At 53.0% G+C, this 14,788-nt stretch overlaps 1 protein-coding gene and 1 long non-coding RNA gene across 2 annotated transcripts; both read left to right on the top strand.

The window, feature by feature from the left end:
• The first annotated feature begins 1,453 nt into the window (after positions 1–1,453).
• LOC111170930 (uncharacterized) lies at positions 1,454–10,361 on the top strand. The gene is made up of 2 exons (XR_016388479.1): positions 1,454–6,900; positions 9,398–10,361. It is a non-coding gene; the product is annotated as an uncharacterized LOC111170930 (long non-coding RNA).
• Positions 10,362–12,288: 1,927 nt separating this feature from the next.
• Positions 12,289–14,268, top strand: LOC149747015 (dipeptidase 2-like). Its single transcript, XM_089898591.1, has 3 exons — positions 12,289–12,405; positions 13,691–13,867; positions 14,071–14,268. The coding sequence occupies exons 1-3, from the start codon at positions 12,289–12,291 to the stop codon at positions 14,266–14,268; spliced, it is 492 nt and encodes a 163-aa protein (XP_089754717.1).
• The last annotated feature ends 520 nt before the right edge of the window (positions 14,269–14,788 follow it).

Raw genomic sequence — 14,788 nt, forward strand, 5'->3', positions numbered from 1 at the left:
CAACCTCACCTGGCTGGCACATGTTCCTGTGGGGGTTGCCAACTACGTACAGCTGAGCACTTTCCCAGATGTAAGTAATACCAGTGAGCTGGGACGCCTTCAGGGACGCACAGTTCTCACTGCTGAGGACAAGTGAAAGGTCATCCCTGGACAAGTGTGCAGGACGGTTCTGAGCTTTAGAAATGTAGCCTTACCCTTTGGGCTACAGGATGCTTCCATTCAGACCCTTTCCTGACTGGCCTCTTAACAAAAGACAAGTGCATTTTTGTTGGCAAATTGCAAATGGAGCGGTTTGAGGAACAGGGCCACTCTTGAACCGCACCTTCAAACCCAGACACCACTGGGCTATCATGTAGACATCTATATCGGTCCCCTCAGACACATCCCTTACTGAGTTGCTGAGTACTAGGGGAGAGGGTGTTGCCATATTGATGGGAAGACCGTAAGAACGAAGGGGGCGTGGGGTGATGAAGTGCTAATGAGACTGGAGGGCTGAGGAGATGGTGTCCCAGGAGGCTGGGTTGATGTGAGCCTACACTTGGTACCCAGAACCCGGTTCTGAGTCTCCTGATCATTCTGCCTCAGGATTTGGCCTTGTTCTAATCCACATAAAAGTATCAGAGGGCTGGATTTCAGTGTGGTTGAAACAGGCAGGATAAGTGGGGCCCAAGAGGGGTTGCCAAGGTGGGCGGGGCTCTTAACCAATTTATATTAGATTATGTTTTTCAAAACTTGAAAGACATTTCCATGAAAGCCTCAGAAGTGACAGACTGCATGAAATGTTTTCTCTGTTGTGGAAGGCAGAGATGGAGAGGACCACGACTGCAATTACTTTCGGGCTCTACTGTTTTCCCTGGAAACGGTGAAGAGACTTCCTCATCCGCTGCAGCCGTAGGCTCTAGGGAGGGCTTTTGCAGCCACGGTCCCTTCCTTAGGGACTCATAGAGGTGATGGGCCAAGGCTGTGTTTTGGACGTCAAGTAGATTAGAGGTCTTCAGCTAGAAACTGGGAGAGGCATGAGAGAGGGAAGTTCCGGCAGGAGACTGTGCACAGCAGAAGTGACTGATCAGTTCTGATTTTCTTTGCAGCAGCAGTGGCTCCCGCTTCTCGTCCTACACCTGGTCACTACCATGTCCTCTACCGAGGGTGTGGAAAAACGCAGTTCGGCCGGCATGGGGAGACATACTGCCTAGTTGGTGGCTACCGGGCCCACGGGGATGTTCCTTTCGCCAAGCCAGCAAAGGTGGAAGCAGAGACGCCAGTCTCCAGACGTTGTCCCAAGAGAAAGCACACTCCGGAAAAGTCGGACAAAGACCTGGGTTGCTCCAGAACCAAAATCCAGCGATTGCAGCCTTCAAGCAGCTCAGGAATACAAGGTGCTTTGATTCTAAAGCAGGCCGTGGCCCAACCTCTGGTCACATCCCTTCTGCAACAGCCCCAGTGAACGAATGTCCCATCTTTGCTTTTTCAAGGTCGGCAAAAGGGAGTCCCCTCCTAAAGAAGGTTCTCTCTCATTGCCACACTATCAAAGGCTGCCCCAAATGTGGTTCCTTCCTGTGGGCCTGATCAGGCTAAGGGCAGAGTTGTCTCTTTCCTTCTCTGAGTCGGACCAAATCGTCTTAGAAACACCTCTTCACACTGTTGACCATGTTTTTCATGGGAGCTGCTGCTGAGTCTTTCTCTCATCCTTTCATGGTGGAGAGAAAGAGGATTCTAATGAGTTTTACTTCTAGGGGAGAGGGGAGTGTAATGATCATGTTGTCATTTTCTATTATGTCCTTGTGTCATGAATTTGTTTTCAATTTCATGTTAAAATGGGCCCACCATTTCCGCTTTGTGAGGTCATTCAGCACCCTCCTTTTGCACCTTTAACATCTCTCTCAGTATCACTTGGAAATATTTGAATTGGCATGAGCTTGTCCTCACATTCCTATTAGCTGTAAATCTGGAGCCCCGACATGAACCTAACCATTGAGCAGAACACCTCTCCACTACGTGTGTCACACTGGGTAGGCCCCTTAACCTCTTGGTTTTTTTAAGTCCTCAGTGGTAAAAATGTGAGGGTGCTATGAATTTATATTTGGGGCACGACAAGGTCGAGAAGAGTGTGTCTTTCCCTTTATTCTTCCAAAGTGGAATGTCTTCCCTCTCTTCCGCATGGGTCCAAATCTCACTTGTCCTTCAGGCCGACTGCCAAGGAGCCTTCCCTGATTCCCCAGGCCACACAAATCTCTGCCTCTTAGGGTCAGTGCCATACAACCTAGCTGTCTCTTACGTTAATCTTGCCTCTCAAGCCAAACTCAGAATATGGGTCTCTCTTGCCCTCCTGTGGTCCCTGCGGCTGTGCCAGCCCACCGGCACGCCCCACGTGGGGTGTCTACTAGACTAGGGCATGGGTGGGGAGGCCCAGGGGTGAGGGGCGAGGCAGAGTACCTTTGCCTCTACCCTGTTCTCCTCCACAAAACTGCCCCTCCTCCTGAAGCCTGCCCCTCAAGTCAAAGCTTCCATATATGACGTCAGTGGGTAGTGATGCCCTCACAGGCGTTCTCAGAGTTTCCATGGCAGCATAACTGTGCAAACGCGCTGCACTCAGAGAAACTTCTCTACCAGTTGTCCACCAGATACCAATCTTTTTGGCTTTCTGTGTGAGAATGTGTGACCGGATAGTGTACGTGTACTCTAACCTGTGCTCTGTTCCGTGGGTGGGCAGTGCAGCAGGTACACCCAGACAGGGCAACTCTGCAGGAGGTGTGATACGCACACAACCTCACCTGGCTGGCACATGTTCCTGTGGGGGTTGCCAACTACGTACAGCTGAGCACTTTCCCAGATGTAAGTAATACCAGTGAGCTGGGACGCCTTCAGGGACGCACAGTTCTCACTGCTGAGGACAAGTGAAAGGTCATCCCTGGACAAGTGTGCAGGACGGTTCTGAGCTTTAGAAATGTAGCCTTACCCTTTGGGCTACAGGATGCTTCCATTCAGACCCTTTCCTGACTGGCCTCTTAACAAAAGACAAGTGCATTTTTGTTGGCAAATTGCAAATGGAGCGGTTTGAGGAACAGGGCCACTCTTGAACCGCACCTTCAAACCCAGACACCACTGGGCTATCATGTAGACATCTATATCGGTCCCCTCAGACACATCCCTTACTGAGTTGCTGAGTACTAGGGGAGAGGGTGTTGCCATATTGATGGGAAGACCGTAAGAACGAAGGGGGCGTGGGGTGATGAAGTGCTAATGAGACTGGAGGGCTGAGGAGATGGTGTCCCAGGAGGCTGGGTTGATGTGAGCCTACACTTGGTACCCAGAACCCGGTTCTGAGTCTCCTGATCATTCTGCCTCAGGATTTGGCCTTGTTCTAATCCACATAAAAGTATCAGAGGGCTGGATTTCAGTGTGGTTGAAACAGGCAGGATAAGTGGGGCCCAAGAGGGGTTGCCAAGGTGGGCGGGGCTCTTAACCAATTTATATTAGATTATGTTTTTCAAAACTTGAAAGACATTTCCATGAAAGCCTCAGAAGTGACAGACTGCATGAAATGTTTTCTCTGTTGTGGAAGGCAGAGATGGAGAGGACCACGACTGCAATTACTTTCGGGCTCTACTGTTTTCCCTGGAAACGGTGAAGAGACTTCCTCATCCGCTGCAGCCGTAGGCTCTAGGGAGGGCTTTTGCAGCCACGGTCCCTTCCTTAGGGACTCATAGAGGTGATGGGCCAAGGCTGTGTTTTGGACGTCAAGTAGATTAGAGGTCTTCAGCTAGAAACTGGGAGAGGCATGAGAGAGGGAAGTTCCGGCAGGAGACTGTGCACAGCAGAAGTGACTGATCAGTTCTGATTTTCTTTGCAGCAGCAGTGGCTCCCGCTTCTCGTCCTACACCTGGTCACTACCATGTCCTCTACCGAGGGTGTGGAAAAACGCAGTTCGGCCGGCATGGGGAGACATACTGCCTAGTTGGTGGCTACCGGGCCCACGGGGATGTTCCTTTCGCCAAGCCAGCAAAGGTGGAAGCAGAGACGCCAGTCTCCAGACGTTGTCCCAAGAGAAAGCACACTCCGGAAAAGTCGGACAAAGACCTGGGTTGCTCCAGAACCAAAATCCAGCGATTGCAGCCTTCAAGCAGCTCAGGAATACAAGGTGCTTTGATTCTAAAGCAGGCCGTGGCCCAACCTCTGGTCACATCCCTTCTGCAACAGCCCCAGTGAACGAATGTCCCATCTTTGCTTTTTCAAGGTCGGCAAAAGGGAGTCCCCTCCTAAAGAAGGCTCTCTCTCATTGCCACACTATCAAAGGCTGCCCCAAATGTGGTTCCTTCCTGTGGGCCTGATCAGGCTAAGGGCAGAGTTGTCTCTTTCCTTCTCTGAGTCGGACCAAATCGTCTTAGAAACACCTCTTCACACTGTTGACCATGTTTTTCATGGGAGCTGCTGCTGAGTCTTTCTCTCATCCTTTCATGGTGGAGAGAAAGAGGATTCTAATGAGTTTTACTTCTAGGGGAGAGGGGAGTGTAATGATCATGTTGTCATTTTCTATTATGTCCTTGTGTCATGAATTTGTTTTCAATTTCATGTTAAAATGGGCCCACCATTTCCGCTTTGTGAGGTCATTCAGCACCCTCCTTTTGCACCTTTAACATCTCTCTCAGTATCACTTGGAAATATTTGAATTGGCATGAGCTTGTCCTCACATTCCTATTAGCTGTAAATCTGGAGCCCCGACATGAACCTAACCATTGAGCAGAACACCTCTCCACTACGTGTGTCACACTGGGTAGGCCCCTTAACCTCTTGGTTTTTTTAAGTCCTCAGTGGTAAAAATGTGAGGGTGCTATGAATTTATATTTGGGGCACGACAAGGTCGAGAAGAGTGTGTCTTTCCCTTTATTCTTCCAAAGTGGAATGTCTTCCCTCTCTTCCGCATGGGTCCAAATCTCACTTGTCCTTCAGGCCGACTGCCAAGGAGCCTTCCCTGATTCCCCAGGCCACACAAATCTCTGCCTCTTAGGGTCAGTGCCATACAACCTAGCTGTCTCTTACGTTAATCTTGCCTCTCAAGCCAAACTCAGAATATGGGTCTCTCTTGCCCTCCTGTGGTCCCTGCGGCTGTGCCAGCCCACCGGCACGCCCCACGTGGGGTGTCTACTAGACTAGGGCATGGGTGGGGAGGCCCAGGGGTGAGGGGCGAGGCAGAGTACCTTTGCCTCTACCCTGTTCTCCTCCACAAAACTGCCCCTCCTCCTCAAGCCTGCCCCTCAAGTCAAAGTTTCCATATATGACGTCAGTGGGTAGTGATGCCCTCACAGGCGTTCTCAGAGTTTCCATGGCAGCATAACTGTGCAAACGCGCTGCACTCAGAGAAACTTCTCTACCAGTTGTCCACCAGATACCAATCTTTTTGGCTTTCTGTGTGAGAATGTGTGACCGGATAGTGTACGTGTACTCTAACCTGTGCTCTGTTCCGTGGGTGGGCAGTGCAGCAGGTATACCCAGACAGGGCAACTCTGCAGGAGGTGTGATACGCACACAACCTCACCTGGCTGGCACATGTTCCTGTGGGGGTTGCCAACTACGTACAGCTGAGCACTTTCCCAGATGTAAGTAATACCAGTGAGCTGGGACGCCTTCAGGGACGCACAGTTCTCACTGCTGAGGACAAGTGAAAGGTCATCCCTGGACAAGTGTGCAGGACGGTTCTGAGCTTTAGAAATGTAGCCTTACCCTTTGGGCTACAGGATGCTTCCATTCAGACCCTTTCCTGACTGGCCTCTTAACAAAAGACAAGTGCATTTTTGTTGGCAAATTGCAAATGGAGCGGTTTGAGGAACAGGGCCACTCTTGAACCGCACCTTCAAACCCAGACACCACTGGGCTATCATGTAGACATCTATATCGGTCCCCTCAGACACATCCCTTACTGAGTTGCTGAGTACTAGGGGAGAGGGTGTTGCCATATTGATGGGAAGACCGTAAGAACGAAGGGGGCGTGGGGTGATGAAGTGCTAATGAGACTGGAGGGCTGAGGAGATGGTGTCCCAGGAGGCTGGGTTGATGTGAGCCTACACTTGGTACCCAGAACCCGGTTCTGAGTCTCCTGATCATTCTGCCTCAGGATTTGGCCTTGTTCTAATCCACATAAAAGTATCAGAGGGCTGGATTTCAGTGTGGTTGAAACAGGCAGGATAAGTGGGGCCCAAGAGGGGTTGCCAAGGTGGGCGGGGCTCTTAACCAATTTATATTAGATTATGTTTTTCAAAACTTGAAAGACATTTCCATGAAAGCCTCAGAAGTGACAGACTGCATGAAATGTTTTCTCTGTTGTGGAAGGCAGAGATGGAGAGGACCACGACTGCAATTACTTTCGGGCTCTACTGTTTTCCCTGGAAACGGTGAAGAGACTTCCTCATCCGCTGCAGCCGTAGGCTCTAGGGAGGGCTTTTGCAGCCACGGTCCCTTCCTTAGGGACTCATAGAGGTGATGGGCCAAGGCTGTGTTTTGGACGTCAAGTAGATTAGAGGTCTTCAGCTAGAAACTGGGAGAGGCATGAGAGAGGGAAGTTCCGGCAGGAGACTGTGCACAGCAGAAGTGACTGATCAGTTCTGATTTTCTTTGCAGCAGCAGTGGCTCCCGCTTCTCGTCCTACACCTGGTCACTACCATGTCCTCTACCGAGGGTGTGGAAAAACGCAGTTCGGCCGGCATGGGGAGACATACTGCCTAGTTGGTGGCTACCGGGCCCACGGGGATGTTCCTTTCGCCAAGCCAGCAAAGGTGGAAGCAGAGACGCCAGTCTCCAGACGTTGTCCCAAGAGAAAGCACACTCCGGAAAAGTCGGACAAAGACCTGGGTTGCTTCAGAACCAAAATCCAGCGATTGCAGCCTTCAAGCAGCTCAGGAATACAAGGTGCTTTGATTCTAAAGCAGGCCGTGGCCCAACCTCTGGTCACATCCCTTCTGCAACAGCCCCAGTGAACGAATGTCCCATCTTTGCTTTTTCAAGGTCGGCAAAAGGGAGTCCCCTCCTAAAGAAGGTTCTCTCTCATTGCCACACTATCAAAGGCTGCCCCAAATGTGGTTCCTTCCTGTGGGCCTGATCAGGCTAAGGGCAGAGTTGTCTCTTTCCTTCTCTGAGTCGGACCAAATCGTCTTAGAAACACCTCTTCACACGGTTGACCATGTTTTTCATGGGAGCTGCTGCTGAGTCTTTCTCTCATCCTTTCATGGTGGAGAGAAAGAGGATTCTAATGAGTTTTACTTCTAGGGGAGAGGGGAGTGTAATGATCATGTTGTCATTTTCTATTATGTCCTTTTGTCATGAATTTGTTTTCATTTTCATGTTAAAATGGGCCCACCATTCCCTCTTTGTGTGGTGATTTAGCAACCCCATTTTGTACCTTTAACAGCTCTCTCAGTATCACTTGGACATGTTTGAAATGGCATGAGCTTGTCATCACATTCCTATCAAGTGTATATCGGGAGCCCCGTCATGAACCTAACCATTGAGCGGAACACCTCTCCTATACCCGTGTTACACTGGGTAGGCCCCTTGACCTGTTTTATTTTTTAAGTGCTCAGTTGTAAAAATGTGCGGATGCTACGAATTCATATTTGGGGCAGGACAAGGTCGAGAAGTGTGTCTTTGGTTTTATTCTTCCAAACTGGAATGTGTTCTGTCTTTTCTCCGTGGGTCCGAATCTCACATGTCCTTCAGGCCGACTGCCAAGGAGCCTTCCCTGATTCCCCAGGCCACACAAAGCTCTGCCTCTTAGGGTCAGTGCCATACAAGCAAGCTGTCTGTTACGTTAATCTTGCCTCTCAAGCCAATCTCAGAATGCGGGTCTCTCTTGCACCCCTGGGGCCTCTGGGTCTGGCCCAGCCCACCAGCATGCCCGACGTGCGCTGTCTACTAGACTAGGGCATGGGTGGGAAGGCCCTGTTGTGAGGGGCCAGGCAGAGTACCTCTGCCTCCACCCTTCTCTCCTCCACAAGACTGCCCCTCCTCCTGAAGCCTGCCCCTCAAGTCACAGTTTCCTCATATGACCTCCCTGGGTAGTGATGCCCTGACAGGCCTTCTCACAGTTTCCTTGGCAGAGTAACTATGCAAACTTGCTGCACTCAGAGAAACTTCCCTATGCTGGAGGGAACTTCTTTCCTTGGAGAACGTTCTCCACCAGATACAAATCTCTTTGGTTGTCTGAGAGAGAATGTCTGACCATATCTTCTATATTCACTCAAACCTGCCCTCTGTTCTCTGGGAGGGCAGTGCAACAGGTACACCGAGTCCGGCCATCTGTACAAGAGGCATGGTGTACACACAACCTACCCTGGCTGCCACATTTTCCTGTGGGGCTTGCCCACCACATATACCAAAGCCGTTTCCCAGCTGTAAGTAATAGCAGTGACCAGGGACACCTTCAGAGACCCACAGTGCTCACTGCTGAGGAGAAGTGAAAGGTCATCCCAGGACAAGTGTGCAGGAAGTTTCTGATTTTTATAATTGTAGCCTTCCCATTTGGGCTACAGCATGCTTCCATTCAAACCCTTTCCTGATTGGCCTCTTAGCAAAAGACAAGTGCATCTTTGTTAGCAAATGGTAAAAGGAGCAGTTTGAAGAAGAGGGCCACCCTTGAACCGCACTGCCAACGCATGCACATCTGTGCTGTCATGTAGGCGTCTATATCAGTCCCCTCAGACACATCCCATACTGAGTTGCTGAGTACTAGGGGAGAGGGTGTTGCCATATTGATGGGAAGACCGTAAGAACGAAGGGGGGGGTGATGAAGTGCTAATGAGACCGGAGGACTGAGGAGATGGTGTCCCAGGAGGCTGGTTTGATGTGAGCATAGACTTGGTACCCAGAACCCGGTTCTGAGTCTCCTGATCATTCTGCCTCAGGATTTGGCCTTGTTCTAATCTACATAAAAGTATCAGAGGGCTGGATTTCAGTGTGGTTGAAACAGGCAGGATAAGTTGGGCCCAAAAGGGGTTGCCAAGGTGGGCGGGGCTCTTAACCAATTTATATTAGATTATGTTTTTCAAAACTTGAAAGACATTTCCATGAAAGCCTCAGAAGTGACAGACTGCATGAAATGTTTTCTCTGTTGTGGAAGGCAGAGATGGAGAGGATCACGACTGCAATTACTTTCGGGCTCTACTGTTTTCCCTGGAAACGGTGAAGAGACTTCCTCATCCGCTGCAGCCGTAGGCTCTAGGGAGGGCTTTTGCAGCCAGTGTCCCTTCCTTAGGGACTCATAGAGATGATGCGCCAAGGCTGTGTTTTGGACGTCAAGTAGATTAAAGGTCTTCAGCCAGAAACTGGGAGAGACATGAGAGAGGGAAGTTCCGGCAGGAGACTGTGCACAGCAGAAGTGACTGATCAGTTCTGATTTTCTTTGCAGCAGCAGTTGCTCCCGTTTCTCCTCCTACACCTGGTCACTACCATGTGCTCTACCGAGGGTGTGGAAAAACGCAGTTCTGCCGGCATGGGGAGACATACTGCCTATTTGGTGGCTACTGGCTCTACGGGGATGTTCCTTTGGCCAAGCCAGCAAATGTGGAAGCAGAGAAGCCAGTCGCGAGACGTGCTCCCAAGGGAAAGCACGCTCCGAAAAGGTCGGTTTGCGACCTGTGTTTCTCCAGACCCCACTGTCCGGCGATTGTAGCTTGGTGCCAGGAGGCGGACCCCTCAGAATCTTGCAGTTGAGCCATCCTGAAGAGAGTGCAACGGTTTAACTGCCTAAGCCAGCGAATGCCTCTTCCTGCAGTGACCCTGCCCCCCCCCAACTGCCCACTGCCACAGATTAGAACCTGCGTCATTTTGTCTGAGCCTTCCCCAGCCAGGATCCTCCTTCTACACTAAATGACCATAAGCCAGCAGCCTCAGATACTGAGGTTTGTATTGAGAGTCTGCCCTGAACATCCCAGGGCTGAAGCTGGCCTGGAAGAAAACCTGCCGTTCCTCTGCTCAATCCTCAGGGGCCCCTTTTTAAGCTGAAGAAAGAAAAGTCTACACTCTTCGAGCCAAGGAGGATGCAGGAGCAGAGACAGGGTGCAGAGAAGCCTTAGCAGTCTACCACATGTGCTCCTGCCCTGAGCCTTTGTCAGCGGCCACCACCACAAACCAGGGGGGAGCTGGGATTTTTGAAACAGAAAGCAGCAATCTGTGGCTTCCCAAAGAGCCTCTTGCCTGGGGTGTCAGGAGGCAGTATAGAGAGACCCAGGAAGACCTGCTCCCTGAAACAAGAACAGGATGGAGAATCAAGCAGGACGCACCCTTCCCTGAGGTTCACATGCTCCTTTATTGCCAGCCCTTTCTGTCCCCAGTGGGGTCCCTTACTGCTCAATAAAATGTTTTTGTGTAACAGATTTCTAGGGTCGCCAGTGCTCAGACTTAGGTCACTACCCCTGCGCTAGGCACTCCTGCCACGCGGGAAAGGTTCCAAAGGTGGAACAGCTCCAGGGGGTGCCAGGGATCAGAGCAAAAACTTGAGAGGCTGGGGATGATGGAGTTTGGGCACAGTCCCTAAAGCATCTCAGTGGTTGAGCTTCTGTGAGAAAGCACATCCCCAGTGTGTGTGTGTGTGTGTGTGTGTGCTGGTGGGAGGGGGTCCCTAGAGGAGGCAGCTGGGGGAGGGCCTGAGGCTGGAAATGGGGAATGGCGTGCAGCCTCTGAGCAAGTGCAGGCACTTAGCCTTTGAGGTTTCTGGGAAAGCTAGAGCCACAGGGGCCACGAGATAAGGCAAGTGTAGCAGCAGAACCCAGGTGCCAGGTCTTCCTCAGAACCTATAGCTCTCCACGAGGCCGGGCCTTCCACGCTGAGGTAGAAGGGATCCTGGCCAGAAGGTCAGCCAGCAGCTCTGGGAGGAAGGTTGCTGCGGTGGGGGCTCTGCTGCCATGGAAACGACTTCATTTCCTTCCACTCAAATAGCCTGTTGACTGGCTTCCTGCTCTGTTGAGTAAAAGGGTCGCTGACTCTCCCCAGAAGGTTGTTCAGTTCACATCCCAGAAGTCCCTCTATTCAGGCCCTGGGGAGGTGTAGTGACTCCTGAGGGCCCTCTTTCCTGAGGCTGGGTGACAGAAGTGGGGGAGGTTCCTGATAGTTCCCAGGTGCTGGTTCCCAGGTGCCCAGAGAATGGTCATGCAGGTTGGGGAGTCAAGTAGGTGGAGAGAGAAGGTCAGGGGCAGAGGGCCCCTTCCTGAATCCAGAGCTCACAACGTTACCCCCCCATTTCCAGAAACTATCTCTTCCCCCACACCAGCCCCCATGGCCCAGTACCGGGAAACCGGGAGCCCAGAGCACTTGTGGCCACAGAGACACTCGCACGCAGCCCTCGGGGTGGACGGGGCCGGCTGCAGGCAGATGGGGACGAGGTGTGCTCCCGGAAGGCCTCAGGCTGAAGGTGGCCCTCTGAGAGAAGCACCCCAGCTTGGACAGGAAGGTTAGAGGTGGGGAGAGCAACTTAGGGCGCCCCCTCGGAGCAGTGGGAGTGGGAAGAGGGGCGGGGGCGGAGGGAACCCGCGATGGGAGGCGAGTGGGCTCTCAGCAGAGGCCAGCTTAGCCCGCGCGAGCTGCCTCTGAGCAGGGGGCGGGAGGGCAGTGCCGCCCTGTGGCTGCCGGGCTTCGCGTATCGCGGCTCTCCGCACACGGGTCGCAGGGTCCTGTGTGCTTGTATCACTTCCACCCCGCCCCCTTCGCGAGGCCGCGCCGCTGGGTGGCCTGAGTCCACGGGCAGAACCCCATCGCCCGCCCCTCTCAGACCCGCCTCTGCCCGCCTACCTGGCCCTGCGCGGCTTGCGGCCCGGGGACCTCGAAGGTCCCCGCGCACTCAGCCAGCGGCCTCTGCTGTGTCTGCTGCTGCGGCTGGTAACCCGTGCAGACCACACCGGGCACCTCCAGCACCCCAAGTCCGCGGGAGCGCACGAGGGCCCTGATGCGGGACTTCCCGCTTGTGGAGGGGTGGCTGCAGTGTGTGCGGGCTGCTGGGGGCCGGTGGGGGCCTAGCCTGGCCCTGGGCAGAGGAGGAGGTCCGGAGCATGCAGAGCTAGTGGGGAGGCTCCCTCACACCACCCCTGGATGTCCTGTCCATCATCTACAGATGCCCTTCCCCTTCTCTGTCATCCCCTCCCTGGTGGGAACCCCTCAGCCCAGGCCGCAGCTGCTCCTAGTATAGTCTGTGTGACAGTGTGAGGTGGGGGACCCCCAGGCTGGCCCAGGCCTGGCAATGTGTCCTGCCTGATCTCAAGACCTAAGGAGCCCACCCATTTGCCTTGACCTCCCTCCAGCCACAACGAGATGCCCCTGGTCCTGAGGCAGTTTTACCACAACGGGCTACAGGATGCTAATCTGCACAATTGCAGCCATGGCCAGACCAGCTTGGACAGGCTGAACGACGGCCTCGGAGGTGCCCAGGTACCAAAGGGACACACAAGGTGCCGCCGTGGCTGCTGGGGAATGTGGGGCCCTTTGGGGGCCTCAGAGACCACAGGTTAGTCACATTGGAACTAAGCTACCATAGTGACCTAGAAAGTGCCATGCCATGGATGCTGGGGGCTACAGGGGTCACAGTGAGCCAACCTGGCGGGCATCCAAGTACCACAGAAAAAGCAACGCCTTACATGTGACTTCTGGGCACAGTGAGTGCTGTGCCAGCTGAGGAGGCTATGAGAAGCCCAAGGAGTTCCAAAGCCCAAACTAAGCCTTGGCCTTCCGTAAGTTCTGGTCAGCCTACGTCCCATGCCAGACCCACGAACGGGATGCTGTGCGCCTCACCCTGGAGCAAATTCACCTCATCCGCCTCATGTGTGCCTCCTATTCTGGGCTGGAGCTTGTGACCTCAGTTAAAGGTAGAAGGGGGACTTCCCTGGTAATCCAGAGGTTAAGACTCCACGCTTCCACTGCAGGGGGCTCGGGTTTGATCCCCTGTGGGGGAACTTAGAGCCCTCATGCTGCGCGGCACGGCCAAAAAAACAAACAAAAAAAGGTAAACAGACTGGTGGTGGTAGGTGTGAGGGACTTCAGTAAGCTACCCCTGCCTCTGAAAATGATCATCTGACCTACCTGCCCCCAGCTCTCAACAATAGCCGGAAGTGGGCTTGCTCATTGGTGTGGAGGACGGCCACTCACTGGACAGTAGCCTCTCCATCTTGCACACCTTCTATGCGCTGGGTGTGCACTACGTGACACTCACCCACACCTGCAACACGCCCTGGTGAGCACAGCGCAGATGGTGAGGGCCCAGGGAGGCAGGGATCTGCCCAAGATCACGCTGGGGCCCAAAGCAAGTTTACCCCTGGGATCCGGCCCTGAACCTGGGGTGGGGAATGGAGCTTTGCAGAACAAGACTGAATCCCCAGAAGGGCCCTGCTACTGCCAGGCGCAGCCCAGTTTGGGTCCCTCCTCTTGCACCAGGGAGTTGCAGGTGTAGACAGTTCGACAGAACCTATTTCTAGGCTCTTGTAGCCAAGTCACAGCCACCAGTCAGACTGCCTCCTGGGCATCCTGCAGGACGCAGAGCTCAGCAAAGGGTATCCACCCCTTCTACAGCAATGTCAGTCGGCTGACATGCTTTGGCTAGGTAAGGACCCGGGTTTCATACCCTGCCCCACATGAATGTACAGCCCCGCCTGTTCCCTACAGATAAATGCACACAAGGTAAATGCAGCCCTGATGCCCTCTCCCCATCCTGTCCCTGCAGAAGGTGGTGGCAGAAATGAACCGCCTGGGCATGATGGTGGACTTGTCCCATGTCTTGGATGCTGTGGCACGGCGAGCCCTAGAAGTGTCACAGGCACCTGTCATCTTCTCCGACTCAGCTGCCCGGGGTATGTGCAAGAACACTCGGAATGTTCCTGATGATATCCGGCAGCTTCTGGTGAGAGACTGCCCTGGCCCTCAAACCTAAAGCGAGAAATTCAAACCAGGAGCCCTTGAACCTGAGCCTCTTCTCCCTCAATTTCCTCAAACGCCAGGTTAAATATCTTCTGCCCCCAAAACCCACGGTCCACAGCCCCTGAACCCTTGAGCCCTAGGTGGGGGTCTAGGTGGTAAGATACTCCTCCAAACCCGGAAACCCAGGGCCAAGACACCACCCAGACCAGGGCTGCGGCTCCTCCATTCACACGAATCCAAAGAGGAGAAGACTCTGACCTCAAAGCCAGGGCTGAACACCTTCCTCACAGGGGCCGAGAGAGTGAACAGGCAGGTGGCTGTGCTGGGGGCCAAGCTGACGGTCCACCGGTTTGCCCCTGCAGAAGAAGAACGGTGGCATCGTGATGCTGTCCTTGTCCGTGCGGGTGCTGCAGTGCAACCCGTTAGCCAACGTGTCTACTGTGGCAGGTGAGCCTCACCCTGGGCTCTCTGAAAACCCTGATTTGGAGCTGAAGCTGGGTCCAAATTTGGGGAGGACTTCAGAAGAGCCCCAGTGGTTTGACCCACTTGTTGGCAATAGGTACAGGTCCCAAAAACCCAATAATGGACAGTACACAGCACCTTGGTGCCATGTAGAACTGGAGCCACAGAATCAAAACTGCGATACTGATGGGTATCAGGGAGGCTGTCAGACACTGCTTTATGTCAGAAACAGAAAGAAAATATCCACTATCAGAACTGTTGTTTGACTTTTTTTCCCATCTTTCTGACAAAATTCGTGAAGTTGTGAGTACCACAAGCGTCATTACACTTCTGTTCAAGATGTAATCTCTGGCTCACAATCATTGTTTAGATTCTGTATACTGCAGTGTACATGAAGGTCTGTATTAGTCTGGTTGGGCTGTTATAGTGAAACACTATAGAC

Source organism: Delphinapterus leucas, chromosome 17 (assembly GCF_059928025.1).
Source record: "Delphinapterus leucas isolate spDelLeu-1000000601 "Yukka" chromosome 17, BTC_Dleu_Yukka2, whole genome shotgun sequence".
Classification (NCBI taxonomy): Eukaryota; Metazoa; Chordata; class Mammalia; order Artiodactyla; family Monodontidae; genus Delphinapterus; species Delphinapterus leucas.

What these genes read in the sequence shown, in the direction of transcription:
- LOC149747015 (XM_089898591.1), top strand. Translation starts at nt 12,289, where the DNA reads ATGCCCCTGGTCCTGAGGCAGTTTTACCACAACGGGCTACAGGATGCT. An exon ending in ACGGCCTCGGAGGTGCCCAG is followed by an intron (nt 12,406 to 13,690) that starts GTACCAAAGGGA and finishes CTGTCCCTGCAG; the next exon opens with AAGGTGGTGGCAGAAATGAA. An exon ending in ATGATATCCGGCAGCTTCTG is followed by an intron (nt 13,868 to 14,070) that starts GTGAGAGACTGC and finishes CCGGAAACCCAG; the next exon opens with GGCCAAGACACCACCCAGAC.